The sequence below is a fragment of a genome, unplaced genomic scaffold (assembly GCF_019419815.1).
Source record: "Pyrus x bretschneideri cultivar Hongxiangsu unplaced genomic scaffold, Pyrus_bretschneideri_v1 Contig16, whole genome shotgun sequence".
NCBI lineage: Eukaryota > Viridiplantae > Streptophyta > Magnoliopsida > Rosales > Rosaceae > Pyrus > Pyrus x bretschneideri.
In genome coordinates, this window is record NW_025999457.1 from 2,319,376 (window position 1) to 2,344,383 (window position 25,008).

A 25,008-nucleotide genomic window follows, 5' to 3' on the forward strand; every position below is an offset into this window, starting at 1 on the left:
AATTAAGAGCTCGTTTAGATGTGCTTTTAAAATAATTGAAAACGTTTTTGGTGAAAATATTTTTGGAACTAATCATCAGTAAAAATGCAAGTAAATTCTGAAAAAGTACTTAAAGTGCTTCCTGGAAAAAACACATAACTGGTGTTTCTTGCAGAAATCATTTCAAGTGCTTTTGGAATCCAAAAACATTTTCTCTAAAAACTCTTTCAGTCATTTTAAAAATACATCCAAACGAACCCGAAGACTTCAACAAATGCTTTATTAGAAGGTTTTTATAAAGCCATAATTTGCTACTAGATAGAAATCTAAACCAAATCAAAGTAAATCACTAATTAAATCAAATCCTTAAAATACTTAATTTTTTTATTTTCCAACAGACCGTACCGCATTCAATCACAAGTCCACTCTAAAACCCAAAACCCCGCGCTCTACTTCCCTCTAAAACCCTAACCTCCCTTCTCTCACTGACCCGAAACATTTCGCTCCACACCTCACAGCAACATGTCCGAAACGTTGCCGGAACTCGCCATCCTCCGCTTGTACGAGCTCCGTCTCCTCCGCTGCACCCTCCCATCTCCGCCGTCCGATTTCTCACACCGTTCTCAACGGTGCGATGAAACACTTCCCGCTCACCCCCTCCACCCTCTAATCAACGACCTCCTAACTTCCATCGAGTCCGGGCAATACCTCCAAGCCCTCACCTCCCCCGACCTAGAACGCGTCGTTTTCAAATTCGCCGAGTCTGACTCGATACAATCGCTCGGAGACTCAGCGGAGTCCGCCGACCGAGTGTACTCCGAGTTGCTCGACCGAATGGAATCGTTTGTATCCAAGGAATGTGAAGAGGAAGAAAACGATGGCGGCAAGGACAAGGCCTATAGAGTCATAGTCGTTCTGTGCATTGCTGTGGCTGCCTTTTTCGCTTTCACTCAATGCAACGTCACTGGGTAAGTCCCCAATTTTAAAGTTTTTTTTTAATATTTTGTATGTTCATTAGTTGATTTTTCTTTGTGGGTTAATTCAAATTTTTGGAAAATTGGAAATTTAGACCGTTGGAGGGGTTGCCGAAATGTCCTCTGCCTCTGGCGGTGCCCAAATGCGATGAGTGGGACAATTGGGCGCGCAATCAGCTTATGGTTGCTGGGTCTGACTTGCTTGGAAAGTTAATCAATATTCAGGTACCAACTTTTATCTTTTTGCAAGTTTAAAATTGTGAATTTATTTATATGCTTGGAGTATTTCCTTAAGACAGAGCCATAATTTCTCGTTTCTTAATTAGTTTAACTACTTACCATGTGCAATAATTTCTTCGAAAGTTCACACAAATACTGAACTGGGTTTTGCTTCATTTTTCATAACTTACAATTAGAAGCAACTATGTATTCAAATTCCGGCTATATGTGCGTGTGCGTGTGCCCGTTTTGTGTCTCTTCTCAAGTTTAATTTTTCTTTGGTATTTCTAGTCTTTGACTCTGTACAAAACTTGAATGATAGTTGTTTTTAGTTGTCTTGTAGACTCGTATACAACCATAATTGATATGTGCACTGGTTTGTTGTTGTTTTGTAGTATATAGTGTATGCGAAGATGTTGGCCATGAAGGTGAAAGATTTGCTATTTGAAGCGAGTGTGCCTTCTACGTATGGAATTAGGAGCATTTCATGGTGGCTCATTAGGATCACCCTTCTCCATCAAAGAATTCTTGATGACCGTTCTTCTTCGCTGTTCAATCTTTTGCAAGTCTTTACAAGTGAAACTTTGATACATTTTGGTACACTGGAGAAAGTAACAAGCTACTGGGGTAACAATTTACAAAACGGCGAGGGATCGTCACTTGTCTCATCGATTCATCTGGAAGCTGGAATGATGGAATACACCTATGCACGAGTTGATTCATGCAGGTGATTTGTCAAGGATAGTTTTATCTTGTTGGAAATTTGGTTATTTTGTTATTACTAAACATCTTAATAACAACGTTCTAAAGAAACCATTTCGTTTACCATTGTATTAGTGTGTAATTGCGATAGCTCTCGCTCATGTTCAAATAAAGCTGAACTGATATTTCTTGTTAACTCCTCCAATAAAATACAAGTACTTGATATTATTTTTTCTAGGATTGCTACAATAGGTTTCAAATTTTATTGAGACGTGTTATTCTCATCAGTCTATAGACTATACAAATTTCCCCACATGTTAAATGTTGAATAATATGTTTAAGGTTTAACTAATGCACAAATTTACTAAAATCCATTGTATTATTCATTTTCAGCATACATGAATGAGTTTCTACGTGCATGTTACTGCGTAAGTAGATTTTTGAATGGTTGATTAATATTTTAGATAATTTTACATGTGTAAATAAAGCAAATTGTATTAACCAGTCAGTTAGCATATTGGAGGTAATCTTAAAAACATTTATAGAAATTAAAGTTTATGCAGTTCCTTTCTTTGTGGTACGGAAAGAGGGTTTCCAAAACTCAAATTTATTAAGCATAGTCTATATAATTATTAGATAAGTTAAGCATTCCAAGTACTTTTGTTTTGCAGCATAAAATTGTTTTATTTTTATTTTTTATGTCCTCATAATGGGTGTATTGTTGTGTGCTCTTGTGTGTGTGTGCTGGGTGAGGGGTGGTGTAATTTTGTTTGCAACTGCATGAAGTTTCATTTTCAGTCAATGAGAAGCTAATTTGGGTGTCTCGCAAGAAGTACAAGTTTCATTTTCAGTCAATGAGAAGTTAATTTGGGTGTCTCGCAAGAAGTACAATCTCCACATTTTCACTTTTTAAAATTTTGTTTTCCCTTTATCATTGTTGTTAAACCAACCCGTATTTTTATTTGTATGCTGATTAAGCTATTCTTTTATTTTAGTTATCAATATTGCCTCTGAGTGTCCTTTGTGGTGCAGGGTACATTTTGAATCAGCTGAAGCAGCAGCTGGTCTTCAGCTTTCTCTTACAGGTGTTCTTGGCTTCCGTACTGTACATCAGGTAAATGCTGAATGCATTCAACAGAAATTTTGTTATATCTGTTTTTTTAATATCAAAGTTACTTCTTAGCTTTACATATCATTTTTCCCTAAAGGTAGAACCAAAGGCACAAATGATACTTTTAGCAAACCCAACTTCATCGAGCAGTGGCGGTAGCTGCCCCTCAGAAATCCCTGGCTCTGAGACATGCGATTCTAGTATTGGCAGAAAGAATATACATCCATCTGAAAACCATGAGGCCTCTGACATATTGATGACCCCAAAATTGTTAGCGAATGATGACAATTCTGGAACTAAACCAGAAGGCATTCAAGTTGATGGTACTGCTGCTGCTGCTTTGAGTGCAATCCATCAAGTAGTGATCCTGGCTAAATGCCTTCTAATTGAAAAGAGCACACGGCATGATGACATGCAAAGTAAGTTTCCTTTATATATACATATATGTACTCTTATGCGTATATGTACTCTTAAAAGTGTGTGCCTGCGCTTGCGAATAGCAGAGTTGACTACTTCTCCTGTTTTCATGTCATAAAGTTCCAGGATGGGCATTTTGTTATTTTAGCTTTGGTAGAAACACAAGCATATATTTGTATGCAAATACTAGATTTTTTGGTGTATACGAATCAGAATCATCTTCTTGAGAACGTGACCTTGAGTTTAGGAACTTGAGTGAGGTTGTAAACTTATTCAGGTCCATATTCTTGAGGATTCTTTTGCTAGAAATACCTTGTTTACCTGGTAAAGTTATCGATTTAGTATATTGGCCATATCCGTACAACGTACACGCAGTGGAGTAACAAAATTTAAATTTCATGTTCCCTGATTTTATAGTTGTATTCTTGGAGGACAATAATTTTCTTACATACGGTTGACCCCCTACTCTTTGATTTCTCAATAACCCACTGTGTGTTTCAGGATGGGAAATGGCTCCTTACATAGAGGCAATTGATTCTCAGCAGTCATCATACTTTATTGTAAGTATGACATCATGACATTGTATGGTTTATTATTTTCAGTTATCTTCTAGTTTTCTTGAATCGTTTTTTTATGGTTTATTATTTTCAGTATATCTTCTATTTTTCTTGAATCATTCTTTTTTATAACAGTTAACAATTTCAGCGTTCAATATATTGTAAAAGTTTGACTACTTATCTTTCATATTGTCAGAAATGAAACTATTTTGGTCGGTGAGCTTTATGAAGTCTCCCAAGTGCCAGTTGATTTAGCTAAAACATGCACTAAGAGATAAATCTTTGTTTAGTATAAAAAACAGCAAACAAAACTTGCATAGGTCATCAACTGGAGAGTTCCTGAGAAAGTGACATAAGGTCTACGGAGAGTACTCCTTCATATCTTTAGGCACTATAACAACTTACTAGACCATGTAGATGTACAATTACCAAGAGGGGTGATATTACTAGTCTCATATCAGAACTGGATCCTTAAAAGTACTGCCACCAAAGGAATTCTGCTGCTATATGGGTTTCTCAAGAACTATCTTGAGGTATTACATATGTACATATTTCTATATATTCTATATATAAATCTGAAGTATTTATGGTATTTAAGTACCATCACCTTGTGGCAGAAAATAATATTTGCTTCATTTTTCTTTCTTTTCTATTTTAAAAAATCTGAAACACAAAATTCTGCTTAAGAAAAAGTTCCTCAGGAATCACTTGAATATCTAGTGGACCTGGTCGATTAATCTATACACAAAAAATAATGACTGATTTATACGATACCATGTGACATGTGGATGTGCTAATACGTGGAATTACACAAATTTTACTTATCTTCAAGAGTCAAGAACCACACTCACTGAAGTAAGCCTTCTCTAAAATTTTGTCATATGGCCGCATCAGTATTACAAATTTACAGGAGGTCATTGAAGTTCCACCATAAAACTAATTGGCAATGTGGGGTGTAGCCCAACCTCTTATAAGCCCTTGCATGGTTTGGTCCCTCACGGATGTGGGACTTTGTCCTCAGTCACCATCAGGTCCAGACCATGTGACATTGCTCTAGAATTTTCTTTTGTACTTTCAAGTCTTCATTTGTCTGGGCTACTTTCCAAAGGGTCAAATATTTTTCTTACTAGTAATTCTGTGTTCTGGGAACCTAATCCTTGTGAACTTACTAAGTTCATCCAGCAAACAAACAATTTCTGCACCCAAAATACATAGTTCGTGTCTGAAATGGTATCATATCATAGTAATTGCACCTTGACAGTTTTACTTCGTTTTATGTCTTCCCCACCTCAATAGACAACTTCTATTGCCAATTACACTTATTTTGTATCTAATTGATATTGCCTAACTTGGTCATATGTAATGAGGTATAGTTTTTTTTCTTTTCATCAGATACGATGCTTCTGTCACATCCTACGGATTCGGTGGGAGTCGGCACGTAGTCGCACAAAGGAACGTGCATTACTGATGATGGAAAAATTGGTATGACCTGGCATTTTTTGAAGATTGCAAGCTTTTTCTTTGGCATGTTTTATGTTCTCCCCAATCAGAGACTCTTTTTTCTCCTGTTTATAAAATTTATCGAGCTCACAAGATCATGCATTTACTTCTTAAGCCTCAGATGTCCTTTTTAGTTTGTAGCTGAGAAATTTTAAAAGATGACACAGCATGGCAGTGAGAGTTTTACATTATTGATGCACTCTTTCTAAGAAGTTTGAAAAATCTCATCCAAAAATCAAATCTAATTTTCCCAAATTTTTTAATGTTATCACCTGCTTGTTTTTCTTTCCTTTAAGCATGGCTTATTTTTCAACCTTTTACAAGCCACTAGTAAAATATAAATATATATATATATATATATATATATATATGCACATCAAATACACACACTATCATGTAAAGAGAGAAGCTTGATTTGGCTCATGCTTTATACTGTTGACTCTTACAAGGTTACAACCTTGGTTTCGCTGTCCTAAGTGGTCACCTTATTTCTCGGATAACGATTCCTTGCATGTGGAGTTGTTACACATATAATAGCCTGTTTAATATATATTGTTTGATGGATTGAGCACTTTTTTGATCCCTGCTTCTTTTCATGGTGTTCATGCTTTAAAGATCAGTTCTGTTTCTCTTGCATGTCAGTTAGTCAAGTTTTTTTGAAAGTTCGTTTTACAAAGTCAGAAAGTATTTATATTTATTTCAGGTTCAGGGTATCTCTGACCCTTCTCCAGGGGTGGCGGAAAGGATTCTTTTCTGCTATGACGTTTATATCCCCACAATTCCTGCCTTGCGGAAGTATATATTCATCTTTCACATAGTGGTTTTCTTTTAACTCAATTTTTTTTTGTATTCTTCTATCTGTTGGTTCTTATTTAAAGTTCTCGTTTTGTGTATTTTTTTTTTTTTCTGGATTCATTGTAGGGAATATGGTGAACTTTTAGTCAGCTGTGGTCTGATAGGGGAGGCGGTTAAAACTTTTGAGGATCTAGAGTTATGGGATAATCTTATATTCTGCTACCGGTATGATCGACATGACAGTTTTGTAAATTGGAAGTCTCCTACATGTATCAATTTTTATTTTTCAACTTTGTATCCAAATAGTCTCATGTGAGCTATCATACTAAAACAGCCTATTGGAGAAGAAAGCAGCAGCTGTTGAACTAATCAGGAAACGACTTTCTGAAACACCCAATGACCCCAGGTTATGGTATGTGTTTTAAGTTTTCATTGGTGAATTGTTTTAACTTATCAAGAAATTTCTTTTCTCATGTTAGTTAAGTAAATGTATTGTTTGGTCTCTTCTAATGTCCTCAAGGTTAAATGCAAATCTTGACATTCCTCTTATTCAAAATAGACTACTAATAGATTTACCTTTAATTTTCCTCATTAGTTGGAGTGTTTGAAATTTTGAATACGAGTAAGATATTTTCTGTTCACAGTTTGAAGCCTATTTAATGATCCATCTGCATCTACAAAATATGAGATATTTTATGTTTGCATGCCTAATCTTTGTGCACTGTTTGTGAATTTACTGTTATTTGATTATGAAATTTGACGTGGCCTTCCAGGTCCCCTATTTTCTGTATCCATTTTCCATGGCTTGTATTCTTTTTTACCATATTGAGATGCATCCATATCTTCATGCTACTTATATAGTAATGCATGACTTGAAACCAAAAGAACATACCAAGTTTCAGATTTAAAGAAATCTTATACGTCCTGTAAGTAAAATGGAGATTTTTTTTTTATTTTAATAGCAGTACTAACTTGGGGAACATCGTTTTGTTTCCATCTTTTTTGTCTTGAGTCTCTATTTAGTATGGATGGCCCCACTATTTGTTGTCTCCATGCATGCGATTAATCGTTTGCTTAGTTCGTTTAGTAGTTTTTATTTATTTATACTTATCTGTGTATTTATATGACAGAATATCTAAAGCAAATTGCTTCCATCTTGGAAATAATGTGTAGGTGCTCATTGGGTGATGTTACTAATGATGATGCCTGCTTTGAAAAAGCCTTGGAAGTTTCAAATGATAGATCTGCTCGAGCAAAGGTTAGGTCATGAACTCTGTCTGTATAATAAACATTTTTACTATTATGTTTATAGATTTTTAATATTTCTTTTCTATTTGACAGCGGTCTCTTGCTCGTAGTGCATACAATAGAGGGGATTACGAAATCTCAAAAACCTTATGGTATATTTTTTTTTTCCTTTTAAATCCTTCGTCCTCCTCACTGCCCTCATGTGAAAGAAATGAATTGTTTATATGAGAATTTTGTACTTCATAATTGATTTAGATGTTCAATCATATTCTGCATGTCATTTTCCAGGGAGTCTGCAATGTCCTTGAATTCTTTGTATCCTGATGGCTGGTTTGCACTTGGGTCTGCTGCATTAAAGGTAGTTATGGGATCCATGAAATGTTGCCTTATCACTTTCCATTAATATTCTCTTTATAGATTGTCATGATCTATGAAAATGTGAAGAGTCATACTGTATATTCTCTTTTTATCTTTATTCCATTCTACAAGTTGTAAACTTATTGCTGAGGGGATATTACAGGCTAGGGATACTGAAAAGGCATTGGATGCCTTTACTCGGGCTGTTCAACTTGATCCTGAAAACGGGGAGGCATGGAATAATATTGCTTGCTTGTATGCTTTCTTCACCTTACTGTCTTACATTCCACTCTTAAGTTGCCCTCTTTGGTTTTGTTTGTTGTTCCTTGCTTAATATTGTCATAACATTTTAGTGTTTGCTTTTTACGGTTACTGTGGGTGCTGAAGCCCTTCTGAGCTTTTGAATCATATTTTATGTACAAATCTTATCTTGGAATTGGACATCTTGATTTTAATGGGAGCTCATGTCTTTGATCAATGTCTAAAACTAGGAAATATTGGCGAAACATTGCATAAAACATTTTCTTCTAGGCAATATAAATGGAATAATGAATGATGAATATAACAGCGGTAATGATGTATTAGTTATTGATTATTATTTTGGAAAATCATTAAAACTAATTGTTTTCCTCTTGCTGTACCACTTTTGCAGGCATATGATAAAAAAGAGGAATAAAGAATCCTTTGTTGCCTTTAGAGAAGCCCTGAAGTTCAAGTTCTGTCTTTCTCTGTTGACTAAACTGTTATTTTATATCACTCTCTCCTCTCTCTCTCACATTTCCTTCCCTCCCCCCCCCCCCCCCCCCCCAAAAAAAAAAAATCCAAACTTGTGAAAACTTTTATTTGTCATTGACAGTTTGGATTATGTGCTGACTGAACATGACTTGTGGCAGGCGAAACAGCTGGCAACTTTGGGAGAACTACAGTCATGTTGCCTTAGACGTTGGCAATATTGGTCAGGTAATTGTCTGGTTTGGAGAAGTAGCATATTTATTTTTACTTGACGTAGCTGTGTAAGCTTGCCTTCATAGGTTGTTCATTGGAAAGTGCTATGACAAGAAATATTGAGGAAAATACAAAAAACTGGGGTTTTTCTTTCTTTTTTTCTAAAGTGATATGGCAAGTCTTTCTGTAATTAAAACTGCACCTTGATGAGAATGATTATCAGACTCAATACAAAAGCTCTTAAGTTCTATAAATATTAAATAACTCAGATTAAATCTATAATCCTTCTTTTCACATTCACTGTTTGGGTATCTTAGGGCTTCCATTGTTATATCCTTTTGTCGCTTTCAGTTTTCTTTGTGTGGATGGTTATTACTCCCATCATTCTGTATTACTTTTCAGCTGTTCTTACTTTTTTTATTGTTTGTTATAGGCTCTAGAGGCTGTGCAGATGGTCTTGGATATGACTAATAATAAAAGAGTTGATGCTGAATTTATGGAAAGAGTTGTGGCTGAGGTGGAAAGAATGTCTTCAAATACAACTCCGGCAATGATGGATGAAAATATATCTCCCAATCAAGAGTGTTCTCTAAATTCTCAAATAAATATTTGGAATGGTTTATCAAATGCAGAATCTGAGGTTGCAAAATCTCGGGAAATTAAACACTTAGTAGATTTCCTCGGAAAAGTTTTACAGAAGGTATGACTTACATTAATATAATTTCATGTTTTTTGCTTATGCTTCCCCACCCAAATTTTTACCGTATATGTTTGTATGAAGAGAAACAAATAGAGTCAAAGACAGTTTACTGGCATCTGTTATTGCTTGTCATGGTTGGTTTAGCACTATATTCTAAATTTTAGTTGTTATGATGTTGACCAAGGTCTAACTGTCATTTTATCTACTAATACTTGCCTCACATGTTGGTTCCTCTCCATATCTTGGTGGTCAAACATGTCAAATTCAGTTTATACTTTATAGTGGGAATCTTATTACAGAGAGGTGAAAGTCTGCTCTGATACCGGATGTAAATCTTGTTTTTTCTTCTATTCTCAAAAGCTTAAGTAGGAAGTGGGCTGGCAATTATTTCGGATTTTAACATAGGTTAACTTAATTATAGTTTTTGATACAACGATATTCTACTCTTAAGGGTAGGGGGATATTCTACTCTAAGCGAGGGGGATTGGGCTAGGCTACACAATGGGCCAGCCACTGTATCAAACTCATCACAGTATAACACGTCCTCGCCATCCTTGTGAGTTGAACTCGAGACCTTAAAGGGGGAGGAATACTACTAGACCATAGTACTAGTTGGTAAGTTATAGTTTACGATTTGGGGTGTAGGATGTGTAATTCTTTGTTTTGTTCGCATAGAAAATGAGAAGGCCAGTAAGGTTAGGGCACCTTGCTACAGAGATGGGGTATTATATCTCTGGCATATTTAGATATACACGAGTCATATATATGGGCTCTCCATACTCTGTCGATGTGTTACTAATAAGAGTTTAGCGCCCACACTCTCTCTCAAGGGTGTGTAACTTTACTAATAAGAAATTTCTGGGCATTTGACTCCGGGTTTATTTTTTTAATATGTATACGTTGGATGGAGTGTGCCAATCAAATGGTATAGAACAGTTGCACAATATCTATTTCAAAGCTTTTTGAATTATCAAGCTATCTTCTTCTATGTAGTTTCCTTCAAGATTTTGTTTTATTTTTTATTATTTTTAGTTTTGTTTTTCTTTGTCCATCTGTCTGATAGTGTTTTCGCGAGTTTTATGTCTGAAGAAGAAGCAATGAGTTTTGTTTTGGTTGGTGATTAAGTACTAAGTTTCCAATAAAAAACATGTAATATTTTCATCTTTTTCCCCTTTTGTAGGTAGTTAAAAGTGGAAATGGAGCAGATATTTGGGGATTGTATGCACGGTGGCACAAAATGAAAGGAGACCTGACAATGTGCTCGGAAGCTTTATTAAAGCAAGTTAGATCATACCAGGTTGGCAGTGGCTTTCTAGTTTTAATTTTCTATCTAACGTTAAGTTTAGTGCTTTATACTGAAAATGGGTTAGTAAGTAGGATATGGTTGTAAAACCGAAAATATTTCTACAGGTGTGGGGAAGTTGTTAAACACTTGCAGTGTCTTTGCGTCTGTTGGTTATCTCAGCCTTCCTTTCCTGATTGATCTTAGTAACACTCTATTTATTTATTTATATATATCGGAGAGTGAGTATAACAACTACTGATACAAAAACAAACCAAGGTTAAAACTGTGGCATTGTTAAGAGTGAGCCATGTGCATTGACACATTTTGTATGGTCTCGTACTCACTATTTAGAGCATTATAAAATTCTTGGAAAGACTAGTTTCAGAAGCATGTGGATTTTTACAGGTCACAATTTTTTGTAGGAAAAACAAATAAAACAATTAAAATGATACATAAATATGTGATAAAGTTCTACTCATTAGTTCACGGTGGGTAAGCGCATTGCATGCTGTGATGAACATGGAATTTCTTTTTATTCTGATTTATATGTTTTCCTTTTTCATTTATTTATATTTTTTTTTCTTCTAGAAAATGCAAATCTCAAAACCAGTTACAGTGCCATATTCACAATGATTTACTGTCAGGGATCTGATTTGTGGAAAGATAAAGATCGATTTAAAAAGTTTGCTCAATCATCCTTGGAGCTCTGCAAGGTGTATGCGGAAATTTCTGTGTCTACTGGTAGCCGTCGTGAACTTCTTGCAGCTGAGATGCACCTAAAGAACATAATTAGACAGGCAAGATATTTGGTATTTGAGAAAAATTGACTTTGAATAATGGAGTCTATGTTTTGACTAAATAAATACATTTGGGTGTTTCAGGCGGGGAGTTTTGTGGAGATGGAAGAATATCGGGATCTTGAAGCTTGCCTAGGCGAAGTGAAGTCAAAACTTGAATCCAATTCCCCAAGTGCTTAGAACATTAATTGGTATTGCCTAATTGGAATTGTGCGAACTTTTTAAGACAAGGTTAGTTCTGCACTTACTATCTCAGTTCGTAAGCATTTCTGAAGGTGTTTTAGCTGGTTGTTCTAATCTCTGAGGAGTTCCAAAGTTTTTAATGTTTTCCAAAACCAGATAAACATGCGTGCAACACCTGTTCGGGTTGATGGTTTTGCGTATTCTTCCCACGACCTTTTCGAATTAATAAAATTTTTTGCGTTGAAGACATGTATTGCCTCAGGCTCACGGTACTTGCCTTGGACGTAGAAAAGGCAAGTACTGTCAGAAAGTGAAGTTACAACATAGACACGTATATGACCGACCTTTGGCCTTGTAATTTTCAGGAACACCAAAGACAACGATATTCGATGGAATTGGAATGTGGTGGCTATCTTTGATGGTTCATCATGTGTTCGTTCGTATGGAAAATATATTAGTTTGTTTGTGTAGAAATACTCTTTTCTTTCTTTTTAATTTATCATCCAATCGTTTTGCACCCATTTTTTGTGCAACTCATTTTGCTTCAGTAGATCCTTGTAGAATTAATCGACATTACCGTATGGATTCTTAGCCATATGTAAAGAAGTTCATTTTTCGTTGTTTCGGTGAAGGAGATGAATGTATCAAATTTATCCTTTTCCGTCGTCTCGTTTTGAAAGTATTTGCACGAATTTATTCAACAGGATCCGGAGATTTCATGATCATGACTGTTCATTGTACATCATGCGGTTAGAAATTATTTAAAATTTAAAATTTAAAATTAAATTTAAATGGTAACTAACCAAAATTGACCTCATAATGTACGATGAACGGTTATGATCATGGGATCTTCTGGATCTTCAGGAAAAGGATCCTGCGAGGATCCTTTTCCTAAACAACATACCCGTAGCTCCAAGTTCCTACATCTACAACCATGACATCCCCTACAAAACACATACCATGACACCTACAAAAAAATGCAACAACAAAGAGTAATGTTATTTACACATCTCTTTTATTTGATCCGATTGCTAGATATTGAGATGTGCGTGTTAGAGGTAAAAATTGGTGTGAATAACACCTTCCAAATCAAATCAAACAGATAAAGCTACATAAGTAATTGAATTTCCGCCTTAGCTATGAGATTAATTCTCCATAACAAAGAAATAAAAAACGTTTGCCCAAAAAAAAGGGAACTAAAAACCGTAGGCAATAATTGAGTTTTTAAAATCATTTACAATTAAGTGGACAAAAGACTAACTAATACTATGATTTAATAATATTTTTCTATATTTGTAAGTAGGATTTTTCAGGTTTGACTATCGTGAACGATGATGATGCATTATATTTGTCTTGGGTTTGATACCTAATTGTGTGGCTTAACCCAATTTACCTCTCTTTAAAATTGAATATCTGCTCTTTTTATAGTAGAATATTGTTGTATTAAAAAAAAGAAGGCTTTTTAACCCAAAATGTTCTCTAAGATTTGCATAACTCCTTACTTTGGTCATTGAGATTTGAAATCAATAGAAGCAGTCACTGAGATTGTCCACCATCAATCATTTTGGTCTTTTCATGAAAAATCATGTTAAATGAGGATCAAAATGATAAAAATACCCTCAATTTAACAAACAATATGCCAAAATGATTTGACAAAAAATTGAGGGTAATTTTGTCATTTAATCTTATTGAGTGGAGATTTTTTATGGGATGACCAAAATGATTGATGATGAGCCATATTGATTTCAAATCTCAGGAACAAAGTTAGAAGTTATGTAAATCTCAAAGATCATTTTAATTAAAAAGTCTAAAAAAAAAAAAAAACATGGGATAACGGGCCTTAAAAATGTTGGGCTGTGGAGATGGAACTTGGCCAACACTCTAGGCCTTTTATAAGTCTGAAGGGACGGCTTAAACCTTTCCAGTTCTCGCTCGTCGCCTGTAAACCCTAAACCCTTGCGTCTGCTACTGGGGCCTGAATCCCCACCGTCACGACCGCCACGCTCCTCACCTCTCACTGGTTCGTCTCACTCGTCTTCCACCTCCCTCTTCTTTGTTAGATGATATTCTATGTTGCCACCCTCCGCCCAACCATTTGCGGCTCGGGATCGAATCAGATCTCGCAGCTCCGCCTTTTTATTTGCTCAAATTTAATCAATGCCTGAATTGCTTCAATTTTATATTGATTTTTCTTTTTTCTTCCATGATTTTTGTTTTCGAATGGACTATTTTGCTGCTTGACATTTTTCGTTCCCGAATCTTTATTTTTGTTCAATTTGGTATTTTCTTCAATTCCTTATGTTTTCGCAGCGAGAAGGAGTATGAATTTCAAGAACGTTAACGTTAAGGTTCCGAAAGTTCCCGGTGGTGGTGCAATTTCTGCTTTGCTAATTGGTGGGCTTGGTTTGTACGGAGCTACCAACAGTCTGTACAATGTGGAGGGAGGGCATCGAGCCATTGTGTTCAACCGTATAGTCGGTGTCAAAGACAAGGTTATAGGTCTAATCTGTATTATTGCATTTGTTCGTCTCAATCATTTCGTGGTTCGCCATCCATCATGTCATTTTATTTGTTTTGCAAAAACGTCTTTTTCGTCTTGTGATTTTTTTCTTCCTACGCAATTCTGTGAGTAGAAGAATATAAATGATATTTGCATGTGGGTTATTTTAACGAGATACTAATTTATTCCACGATTGAGTGCTAATATGATCCACACTTCAGTTGATTTTCTGAACGACGTTCTTTTTTAAAATGTAGTATTATTATGGCTTAATTTGATCAAAAAGGTCACCCGGAAGCTCTTGGCCATTAATAACTAAATTCATAGAGGCAATAGCAGACTTCCTGGGGTAACAATGATAAGAGAAACTGTCCAGGATGATTGTATTGTTTGTTAGACAATTTTTTGTAAACAAGGTTGGCCACTCCATTTATAAAACTAATGGGGTTTTCCCAAGTCATGTGCTTAATTTGTCTACCATATAGGATGAATCTAACACAGATGTAGAGTTACTGTTTGTATGCGAAACATCTTTTAGGTCTAAGAATGTGTTCATTTATTGTTTCAATATAAATATGTTGTAAAACGTTTTGGCTTTTGGCTTTTTTTAATAGTATACTAATGGTTCACGTTTCAGGTTTATCCGGAGGGGACACATCTTATCATTCCATGGTTTGAGAGACCAATCATTTATGATGTCCGTGCACGACCTCATCTAGTGGAGAGTACTTCTGGGAGCCGTGATCTCCAAATGGTTGATCTCTTTTTTCTTCCCTAGAGTGACATGGATTTTTGACAACTTCATTGTTTGAGATATATGCTCAACTATTTTTTTTTTTTTTTTTTTTTTTTTAAATTGTGGTTGCATATGCATAAACCTGTATCCCATGCTAAAAAAAAGCCCTTTCATCTGGAAATACTCGTCAACAAGTTAATAATAGATATAATTTTGTTATTTCAGTCAATATTGTCTGCAGTTGTCGTCCTCAATGTTTAATTTTGGTTTTCTCGTTGTGCTGTACAGGTGAAAATTGGGCTTCGAGTGCTTACTCGACCTTTACCAGACCAGCTGCCTACAGTTTATCGGACTCTTGGTGAGAATTACAATGAGAGAGTCCTTCCTTCTATTGTTCATGAAACTTTGAAAGCTGTTGTTGCACAGTATAATGCTAGTCAACTCATTACTCAGAGAGAGGTAGGGAGCAACGCTTTTGGTATACACGTCTTCGTTTTCCTTACTAGTCACTTTGAAGTTTCTTCCGCGTTTTTCATACCTTATCTACTTGTATGGTTATTTAGATGAAAAGGTAGAAGTTCATATGTTTCCGTATTGTTGATTGTCCTTTTTATTTGTAGACTGTTAGTAGGGAAATACGGAAGATTTTGACAGAAAGAGCTGCCAACTTCAACATTGCGCTGGATGATGTGTCAATTACCACCCTCACTTTTGGGAAGGAGTTCACGGCTGCAATTGAGGCCAAACAAGTGGCTGCACAGGAAGCTGAGAGAGCTAAGTTTGTTGTGGACAAGGCTGAACAAGACAAGAAGAGTGCTATCATCAGAGCAGAGGTGAGTTATAACACATTCTCAAAATAGATAATATCTACTCATCTTTAATTGCAATTTTACCAGCCGTTAAACCGAAACTATTGGTTTTTAAGCGTATACCTCGCTGAAAGTTATGGGAAAGCCATGTTGCATGAACCAATATAGATTATAGAATAAAATAACATGTAACCAGTTACATCCAAGGGTAAAGAATAAGATGGACATAGTATCGCAATATTCCTGTATGAATATTGGTGTTCCCCTTTTTATTTTGCTTAAATCATTTATCTGTGTTGATCAGGGAGAGGCCACTAGTGCCAAGCTGATTGGTGAAGCTATTGCGAACAATCCGGCATTTATAACACTGAGGAAGATTGAAGCTGCCAGAGAGATTGCACATACAATCTCAAATTCAGCAAACAAAGTTTTCTTGAACTCGGATGATCTGTTGCTGAACCTTCAGGAGATGAACTTGGATATCAACAAGAAGAAATAGACAATGCAGGTTGGACTTGTAATAATTTCGTTTCAGATTGTACAATTGTGGAAATATTTCCTTGGAAGAGTTGAGCAATGGACCTTAGAGTTTACTCAAGTCTTTTGATGCACCGTTAGTTGGCATGGCAACTGCTGTTCGCGGAGATAAATTCTGAACACTTAAATGAAACTTTTCTGATGCGATTACTTTTAGGTGTTTCGCATGTTATCCACATTGTCCTGCCTTCTAGATTTTGCTTCATTTTATGTTTGATAATTTGTAAGTTTCGCTCCTAGTCATGCCCTTCCTGAGCCTTTGCGGTTTTGATGTTACCGGAAATTTCCGGGTCAATTTGTAAAGCTCAGGAAAAAGTAGAACGTTCAATGGCTAAAAAAATGGACCCCCATTGCTTGGCGGCATGAGCAGTTACCCAGAAAGATTTGTTGGGAGTGCATCCCAAAAGCTTGGCTCAATAATAGTACAATGTTCTACAACAACTCTTTTCCCAGAATTCCCATTACATTCTCCGTTTTTGTCTATCCTTGTGGTGCCCCAGAAAGCAGAGGATCCACAGCGGAACATGACCGGTAATTCGTTGTACTCGATACCAAATTGCCTAAGCAATTTCTCTTTGTCTCCTGTTTGAGTACCCTGCAATTCAAATTCGAAAACATTACGAGAGGGCAACGACGAGAATACGATAAAACGGATTTTGGATTAACTACAACATATACCTTTAGGGCGTTCTGAGCTTCAGTTTTTGTTTTTCCAGACTTAACAAGCTCCCAGAAACAAGTATTGTATTGGTTGTTAATGTGGCCTGAAACCCATAAGAAATGTAAGTCCAATACCATTACCGCCTTTAACAAATTTGAACTCATGTATTGCTTCGAGATTTTACGTATTAGGAATGATAAGACTTAATCCTATTATGTTTTGGAACATTTAGAGCTGAATACTCACAATCGACTTGTCTCCATTTCATATGACGGACAGCAGACAGCACGCCCGTCAAAACAAGGAGGGTACTTCAACTCTTTCCGCGGGAAGAAATCTTTCCATTTCATAACGTACATGGAAGTGAAGAATGACACAAGAACAGAAACAATCTCACTGCAAACTTTTAGTAATTCCAATATAGGTAAGAAACATCGATCTGATTTGCAGGGAAGAAAAGTGATTCAAGCATAAGCATTATGAAGGACCCTGGCAGAGAAATAATGTTCCGTAAACCAGTGAAAACAGTATTATAGTGTATCCAGTTAGCATACGAAATTTATGAAATAAGAACGGTGACGGACGCAAAACCTGGCTTGCCTTTGACAGAATTGAGAATCCTTCTTCAAAACAAAGCTGCAATAACAGGACAAATGAGATTACAGATGATAATGATATAGACGACAAAGTTCAGATACGAAACATATTCTGTGCCTGTATTCATCACTGACTCCATAAGATAAAACCAAGTCTTGGAACTCTTTTAAAACAGCCACTGCACAAGAATTCATAAGGTTGATAGCTTGCTCATCATTCGGCTTCACAAATTCATTAACTTCAGAAAACCTTCCAAAACCAAACAACTGAGAATCATTTCTAGATTCTTTCGAGATAATAACATAAATCACATGCATCCATAAAGAAAACTTGATTATTCTGAGTTGTAAGTTAATTGCGGTGTCGCAGAAAAATTGCATCCCTTAGTTTGTTAAAGCCGAGACTACTCATTCTTGTTCCTTGTACTTAATGAGCTGAATGACAAACAAGTTTAAAAGAGCTGTCTGATTTGCACTACGGATGAAATAACAAGGACGTAATACTTCAGTTGCACCCACTTGATAATAACATGGGAATCCTCACAGAGTGTTCTAATCCAAGTTTTTATAACCTATTTAGATTTATGATTGGAACCATTTGTTAGGATATCTCACAAGGTGACTCCACCACCCTAATAATTAGCAGCCCAAGTGAAGACAGACACAGTAACAACAATCATAATTACGTTCCCTTGACACGTAACAGTTTACCTGTGGAAATGGCAACCATCGATCCTAACTACAACCCATGTTGACGGGATCAGTTTGTCTTCAAACTGGAAGGACCTAATATAATCAGGTTCAACTTTTCCAATATCCTTTGTAAAGCTACCGAGTTCCTTCTGAAGATGGGCGTGCTTGTTCCAAAACCTTCTGTCGGCTATATTCTTTGAATGGACTATGCTTGACTTTCTCCTAAGTCTCCTGACAGGAGAACCATTGTCATTGGTTTCTGAAATTCATGAACTTGGGAAAACCTAACATAAAAAGAAAAAGGAGCATGTCACCATCCACATCGTCTCAAACTCATACACAAACACACAGAGGCAAGGAGTGAGGAAAGTAGTAAGCACCTTTGAAAATCACAACCATCAATTCGAACAATGATCAAATTGGGCAGGAAAACCTCGTCGTTACTTCATACAACTTGACATACTCGTATTTACTGTTTGCCATCTCCACCGCCTCTACTTAGCTCAGAGAACAGCAGTGACCGATCAGTTTGCGAAAGTATACACCTGTGCAGATTACAATTAAAACAACAACAAAGCCTCACCCCACTAAGTGGGGTCAGCTATATGAATTCTAGAATGACACTGGTTTTGCGCAGATTACAATTGATAACTGGAGATTCCAACACAATCAGACTACACTTATATATGTTCTTTTACACTGACTGGACACGTTAGACAATTCCACAAATCACCATTATACCAAGTAAACAATATTGGCATATTCATTTTTCCGAAATTGGCATAAGAAAATTTCCAAACACTCTAACCATGTATAGCCAAAGAAGCAAAGGGAAACGGCTCCTGTGAGCTTCGCTTAGCGTTTGGATATAATCAACAAATCTGAAAGAAATAAACGATGCCAATCAACAATGTGATCATGTATTCAAGAAATAAAGAAATTCAAAGCCATGCCTGAACTGAAACTATTAAACTCATCTTCAATTAAATTTATCTAATTTATAGTTTGATTATACGGATTTACCGTCTCTCAGCCTCAAAATTTGAAATATGAAGCCAGATCGTGATGCATAATTTGTAGAATCACTCCCTCTGTTTCTCGGCCCTAATTTGTTTTTTTTTTTTTTTTTTTTTTTTTTCCTCCATTGGGGGCGTGTCCTTACTTTTTGAGTTGCTTCCTTCCTAAACCCTACAGGGTGTTTGTGGCGTGTGCATAAATTCGGGCTTTTAGGGTGAAAAGGCATCCAAGCCCTTCAGTCTCCAACACTGCTACAGAGTACTGATACTAACATCACTGCTACTGAGTACTGATACTAACATTCATCCTATGACAACCAGATCAAAATCTGGTATTTATTGTAGGGCTGGGTTGGGTTCAAAACGGTTTGGTTTTTTGCCAAAACCGAAACCGAACCGAAATTTCGGTTCAGTTTTGTCCGGTTCGGTTTAGGTTTTTCTTCGGTTTTTTTTTTTTTTTTTTCCAAGAAAAAAAAAAAAAATTGAAATCTGAAAATTTATGTGCGTGTGTATATCAAGAAATGAAATTTATGGGAATTAAGGATTTGATGATGTTTTACATATATTACTTACATATTTATGTTTCTGTTAAAAATCTGGCACCCCAAAACCTAAGAAATGATAATTATGAAATTCTAATTAGCACTCCAATAAATCCAATATTATATTTGATTTTCTTCAGTAAGTTTTCTGAAAATTAGTGACTAATTATACATATATATTTGGCCCGATGATTTTCACAGAAACTTGCTTTGTCCTTGCTTTGTTCAAAAAATTTAACTTTCTTCAGGCTGCTGCAGCGAAAGTAGAAGCACCTCCTTGTCAGGATTCATCAGATGCACAGCCAATGATTACAAACCCTTAAATCAAAACCTCACATTTTTTCTAATTGACAACCCCTTCCTCACCCATCAGATGCTTCTAATTGACAACAATAGTAAGCATTACTATCAAAGAAAATCTGTACAACATGAGAGACTGACTGACTAACCTTGCAAAGGAAGTCGTGGGTCGAGACTGGAAACGTCGAGAGGAGGTCGCGGGTCACGGGGGTGAGATTTTGAGAGTGAGACGGCGACACTGACTGAGAGTGAGACGGGTCGCACCTTCGCAGGTCGCTGGGAAGGAAGAAGATGAAGACAGGTCGCAGGTGTGCGGAGTGGCGGAGGCTGGGAATGGGAACTGGGAACTTGGGAAGGGTCACCTTTCAGACTACAGAGTACAGGGGAAGGGTAAGGGTTACCTTTCAGATTGAAAGGAGGTCGACACCGTCATAGTAATAAAAATATTAATTTATAATTAATTATAAAACGATGTTGTTTGAACAATACTTTGGTTTGGCCTGATTCGGTTTAACAGTTTTAATTCGATGTTTTTTTACTTCGATTCGGTTCGATTTTCGGTTTTTTGAGGGGGAAATCAGAAATTTGAAGGCTATGCCCAGTGTATTTGACCCTAACACTAAGTTTGAGTTCTATAAATGGCTTTGACATTGATCAATTTTCAAGACGTGCTTTTTTTTTTTTTTTTTTTTTTTTTTTTTTTTGGATACTGCTATGGGGATGATCGACTTTAAGTCCTAAGTTTGTTCTTATACCATGACGGGGTTTTAACTGTTAGATTTTGATTATTGTATATTTAACAAAAAATTTAACCGTTTAAAGTTATGAAGTATAGATGTGTATCTTTTTACATCATTGTTCTTATAATTTTTATTCGAAGCTTCAGTAAAAGGGAAAAAAACAATGAGACAGTTTCATCAACGCTATTGAAGTATATGGTTCCCCACCTTCTATGCACGTAATTTTAGACCCATATACCTCATATACTAGCCTGGGTTTCTTATAAATAGTACTAAAAAAACTGGCTACTTCAACCCCAAGCAAATAATTAGCTTTGTATTTTTAAGCCTTCTTAATTAGTCACAGAGAAATTTATTTCCCAATATGAACTCCCCACCACCACAAGTATGCACTCCTTGCTCTTGTTCCTCTCTTCTCCTGCACCTGTAAATGCAACAGTTTCCCCATTAATTAGTAGTGTTTGCAAGGATGTTCTACACTACAAAATCCGAAACTATCGTGTATGCATGAAGGCTCTCTGGCCAGATGCTCGAATTAAATCAGCATCGAATCTCAATGATGTTGGTATAGCCACCCTTGAATTAGCAAAAGAAAAGGCGAATGTAAGCCTAGCTCCGTTTAACAACATTCTCAGCGACATCGACAATAGAGATTTCGCATTGTGTGCGAGTATGTACAGTTTTGTGGTAAAAAGATTTTCAAGTTGCGATCAAGGAGATAAAGAAGGATCACGATGTTGTTAACTATATCCTCGAAATAATCCAGAACTACCACAGTATCTGCATGAGTGTTGTGACGCCGAAGTTTGGTTCTAGATCTGACGGGATTCAGATTCCTAATACAACTCATGAGACCATGGTATATGTGGACATCACGGTCACTATCACTTCAGGTCCTTCAGGAATTTTCCAACGTGCGGAATAATAAAGCTGACTAACTAGAATAAGGAATGTATTGCGAGTGTTATAGAAGAAAGAATGTTTTTCAATGAATATTTATTTCATATCAAAACAAGGTATATATACAACCCTATACAGATATGGGAAAGAATAAATATGGGAAAGAATAAGGGAAATAATAATTACATCCTAAACTAGGAAACCAATTGTAGTAGGAATCCCACAATTATAGGAATCCTAATACAAGTCAACACTCCCCCTCAAGTTGGTCCATAGATGTTGCACATGCCCAACTTGTCTAGAAATCTGGAGAACTTGTTACTAGAAACCGCCTTTGTGAGGATATCTGCTACTTGGTCGTCCGTTCCTATGGGAGGAACCTAAATTACTTTATTATCTAGCTTCTCTTTAATAAAAAACCTATCAACCTCTACATGCTTGGTCCGATCATGTTGCACAGGATTATGAGCAGTATCCCGTGCAGATTTATTGTCACAGAATAACTTCATAGGCATACCTTGTTTGACACCCACATCTTGCAATAGAAACTTAAGCCACAAAAGTTCACAAATACCGAGTGCCATGCCTCTAAATTCGGCTTCTGCACTTGACCTTGATACGACATTCTGCTTCTTGCTTCTCCACGTTACTAGATTTCCCCCAACAAAGGTGAAATACTCAGATGTCGAGCGTCTATCATCCGTCGATCCTGCCCAATCAGCATCCGTATAACAACATTCTCAGCAACAGAAAAGGCGAATGTAAGCCTAGCTCCGTTTAACAACATTCTCAGCAACAACGACAATAGAGATTTCGCATTGTGTGCGAGTATGTACAGTTTTATGGTAAAAAGATTTTCAAGTTGCGATCAAGGAGATAAAGAAGGATCACGATGTTGTTAACTATATCCTCGAAATAATCCAGAACTACCACAGTATCTGCATGAGTGTTGTGACGCCGAAGTTTGGTTCTAGATCTGACGGGATTCAGATTCCTAATACAACTCATGAGATCATGGTATATGTGGACATCACGGTCACTATCACTTCAGGTCCTTCAGGAATTTTCCAACGTGCGAAATAATAAAGCTGATTAACTAGAATAAGGAATGTATTGCGAGTGTTATAAGTTCATAACCCCTAGCTGGATTGATTCGCGAAATCTATATGTCATGAAATTAACATGCTTAATTCTAATGATCATAACTTCATTGTCAAGATTATTTTCTGTCTTGCAATTCACATTGCTTTTTCCCCAAGAATATTGTTGCTTTTAGATGACCTTTATGGTGCTCTATTCCTGTCATTTTCCAATGATTATTACTTCTCGCATATGCTGAAAGCACCATCTTGCTCTCGCTTTGACATCGATCGAAATTCTTTTTGTAGAAGAAGCTCATAATTCGTTCGTACGGCTGCTCTAAGCGGCATCAACTTAAGAAGAAAGAAGTCAGACCCCTCTCACTTATGAATGTGTTCACACATCGAGTAGCCCCACTTTCGTACGAAATGATTCTTTCCGATATTTTACTACTTTTCAATCAACGGCCAAACATTGAAAAAGAAGGGAAAAAAAAAACAAGCATGATACAGTAATTATTCAATACGGCCCGAGTGCGGAACTTGGACCAACAAACTTCATGATTAATTAACGTAACTTGGAGGCAATGTACGCATGCAAATCCTATCTATCAAAAAAGTAATTAAGGAACATAAAATCTGGATATATCTAATCTATCACCAAATATATAAAGTCAAGTTTGTGTCACTTTTTTTTTTTTTTTTTTTTTTTGGTGTTTTTTTTTTTTTTTTTGGTGTTCTTTAAGATGAACTTAACCTGTTTTGGCATATTCATCACCAACTCACGTTTAACATTCCCAATTTCCTTTTTAGAAATACTATAGAATTTGTTTAGGTTGATGATGGGACTTTCACTGAGACTAATATTATGGAATTGTTTGGAAGTCATTTTAAAATGATTGAAATGTTGTTTGCCAAAAAAATAAAGATTGAAATGTTTTTTAATTCCAAAAATGCTAAGCGTATTTTTTTTTTTGAAAGAAGCATAAGATATGTGTTTCTAGCAGAAAACACTTAAGAGCTTTTCTATGATGGCTCCAGGTTTGCTGTCCCCAAAAGTGTGTCTCATTTGTATCTCCTTGCTAATATGTTGACACATGTCCTTTAACTTAACTTTGTTAACTTTATTTATTTAACATTTAAATTAAAAAAAAATCCAAAACAATAAAAAAAAAATGTTGGGTTAACGAGGTGAGCAAACCCAAATAGGATTCTTCACCTTCTTTTACGTGGTTGTTCAGTGCACAAACTTATCTGATCAAGCTTTCTAGTAGAACTTGATGATGGCTTGTGGCTTCTTGCCGGCAGGCGGAGGAATCACCAGACAGGATATGAAAAGCCATATTTGAAATAGAATTCTTCACTTTCTTTCTGTGGGTGTTGAGTTGAACAAGGATTAATGAAGATAAAAATGATTCTAGGAGTTAAGGATTAATGAAGACAAGGTTGTGGGTGTAGATTGGAGCTCCAGTGACAACGCGGATATGGAGAAACCTTTGGTGGCGCTTGATAAAGGCACCATCTGCTCATCGTGGAACTATTTCGGCTAGAGATTAGCTAGTGGTTCCACTAACGGAACCCTCGCCATCTTCGACTCACGTGACTCTTGTTCTTCGTCCTTCTCCTGCACCTCGAAATCCAAGGTGCACGAGGCTGCTAGAATTGTGAAAATTGCTTGGGTTCCATCGGAATTGTATGGGTTTGCTCACCTCGTTAACCCAACAGTTTTTTTATTATTTTGGATTTTTTTAAAAATTTAAATGTTAAATCAATAAAGTTAACAAAGTTAAGTTTTAAGTTAAACTAAAGGGCATGTGTCAACATATTAGCAAAGAGACACAAATAAGACACTTTTAGGGACAGCAAACCTAGAGCCTTCTATGATCCACTTAGATTTTTACTAAAGATTAGTTTCAAAAATATTTTTACCAAAAGAACTTTTGGTTATTTAAAAAACAGTTCCAAATGGCCCTATATATTTCTTTGTGTGTGCTCTTTGGAATTAGGGGAAAAATATTTTGCGGACTTCTACTTGAGAGAATTTTTCGTCTGGTCAATTACTTCACAGAAGTTTAACCACTTGCTCTCTCAAGCTTGCTTGATTTTATATTCTATACATTTTTGTATATT

General features: G+C 36.2%; 3 protein-coding genes across 3 annotated transcripts; 2 read left to right on the forward strand and 1 right to left on the reverse strand.

Annotated features, from left to right (window-relative positions):
• Positions 1-391: 391 nt before the first annotated feature.
• Positions 392-12,394, forward strand: LOC103965258 (tetratricopeptide repeat protein 27 homolog). Its single transcript, XM_009378283.3, has 21 exons — positions 392-947; positions 1,049-1,178; positions 1,568-1,899; positions 2,907-2,988; positions 3,083-3,404; positions 3,904-3,962; positions 5,352-5,441; positions 6,163-6,254; positions 6,381-6,479; positions 6,589-6,666; positions 7,428-7,512; positions 7,596-7,654; positions 7,791-7,860; positions 8,023-8,114; positions 8,512-8,574; positions 8,753-8,819; positions 9,238-9,504; positions 10,685-10,801; positions 11,434-11,586; positions 11,671-11,817; positions 12,135-12,394. Exons 1-20 carry the CDS (start codon positions 502-504, stop codon positions 11,764-11,766), a joined length of 2,799 nt encoding a protein of 932 aa, XP_009376558.2. The 5' UTR covers positions 392-501; the 3' UTR covers positions 11,767-11,817; positions 12,135-12,394.
• A 1,235-nt stretch (positions 12,395-13,629) lies between these two features.
• On the forward strand, positions 13,630-16,527 carry LOC103965257 (prohibitin-1, mitochondrial). Its single transcript, XM_009378282.3, has 6 exons — positions 13,630-13,789; positions 14,080-14,261; positions 14,907-15,023; positions 15,294-15,464; positions 15,626-15,838; positions 16,119-16,527. The coding sequence occupies exons 2-6, from the start codon at positions 14,091-14,093 to the stop codon at positions 16,311-16,313; spliced, it is 867 nt and encodes a 288-aa protein (XP_009376557.2). The 5' UTR covers positions 13,630-13,789; positions 14,080-14,090; the 3' UTR covers positions 16,314-16,527.
• Positions 16,528-16,664: 137 nt separating this feature from the next.
• Positions 16,665-18,564, reverse strand: LOC103965255 (tRNA(His) guanylyltransferase 1; the record flags this gene model as incomplete). Its single annotated transcript, XM_018651895.2, is given in 7 exon segments — positions 16,665-16,946; positions 17,030-17,115; positions 17,259-17,275; positions 17,277-17,408; positions 17,604-17,648; positions 17,727-17,858; positions 18,320-18,564. Coding segments are annotated over 7 exon segments (882 nt in total), but the record flags the coding sequence as incomplete, so codon positions are not given.
• Between the last annotated feature and the right edge of the window lie 6,444 nt (positions 18,565-25,008).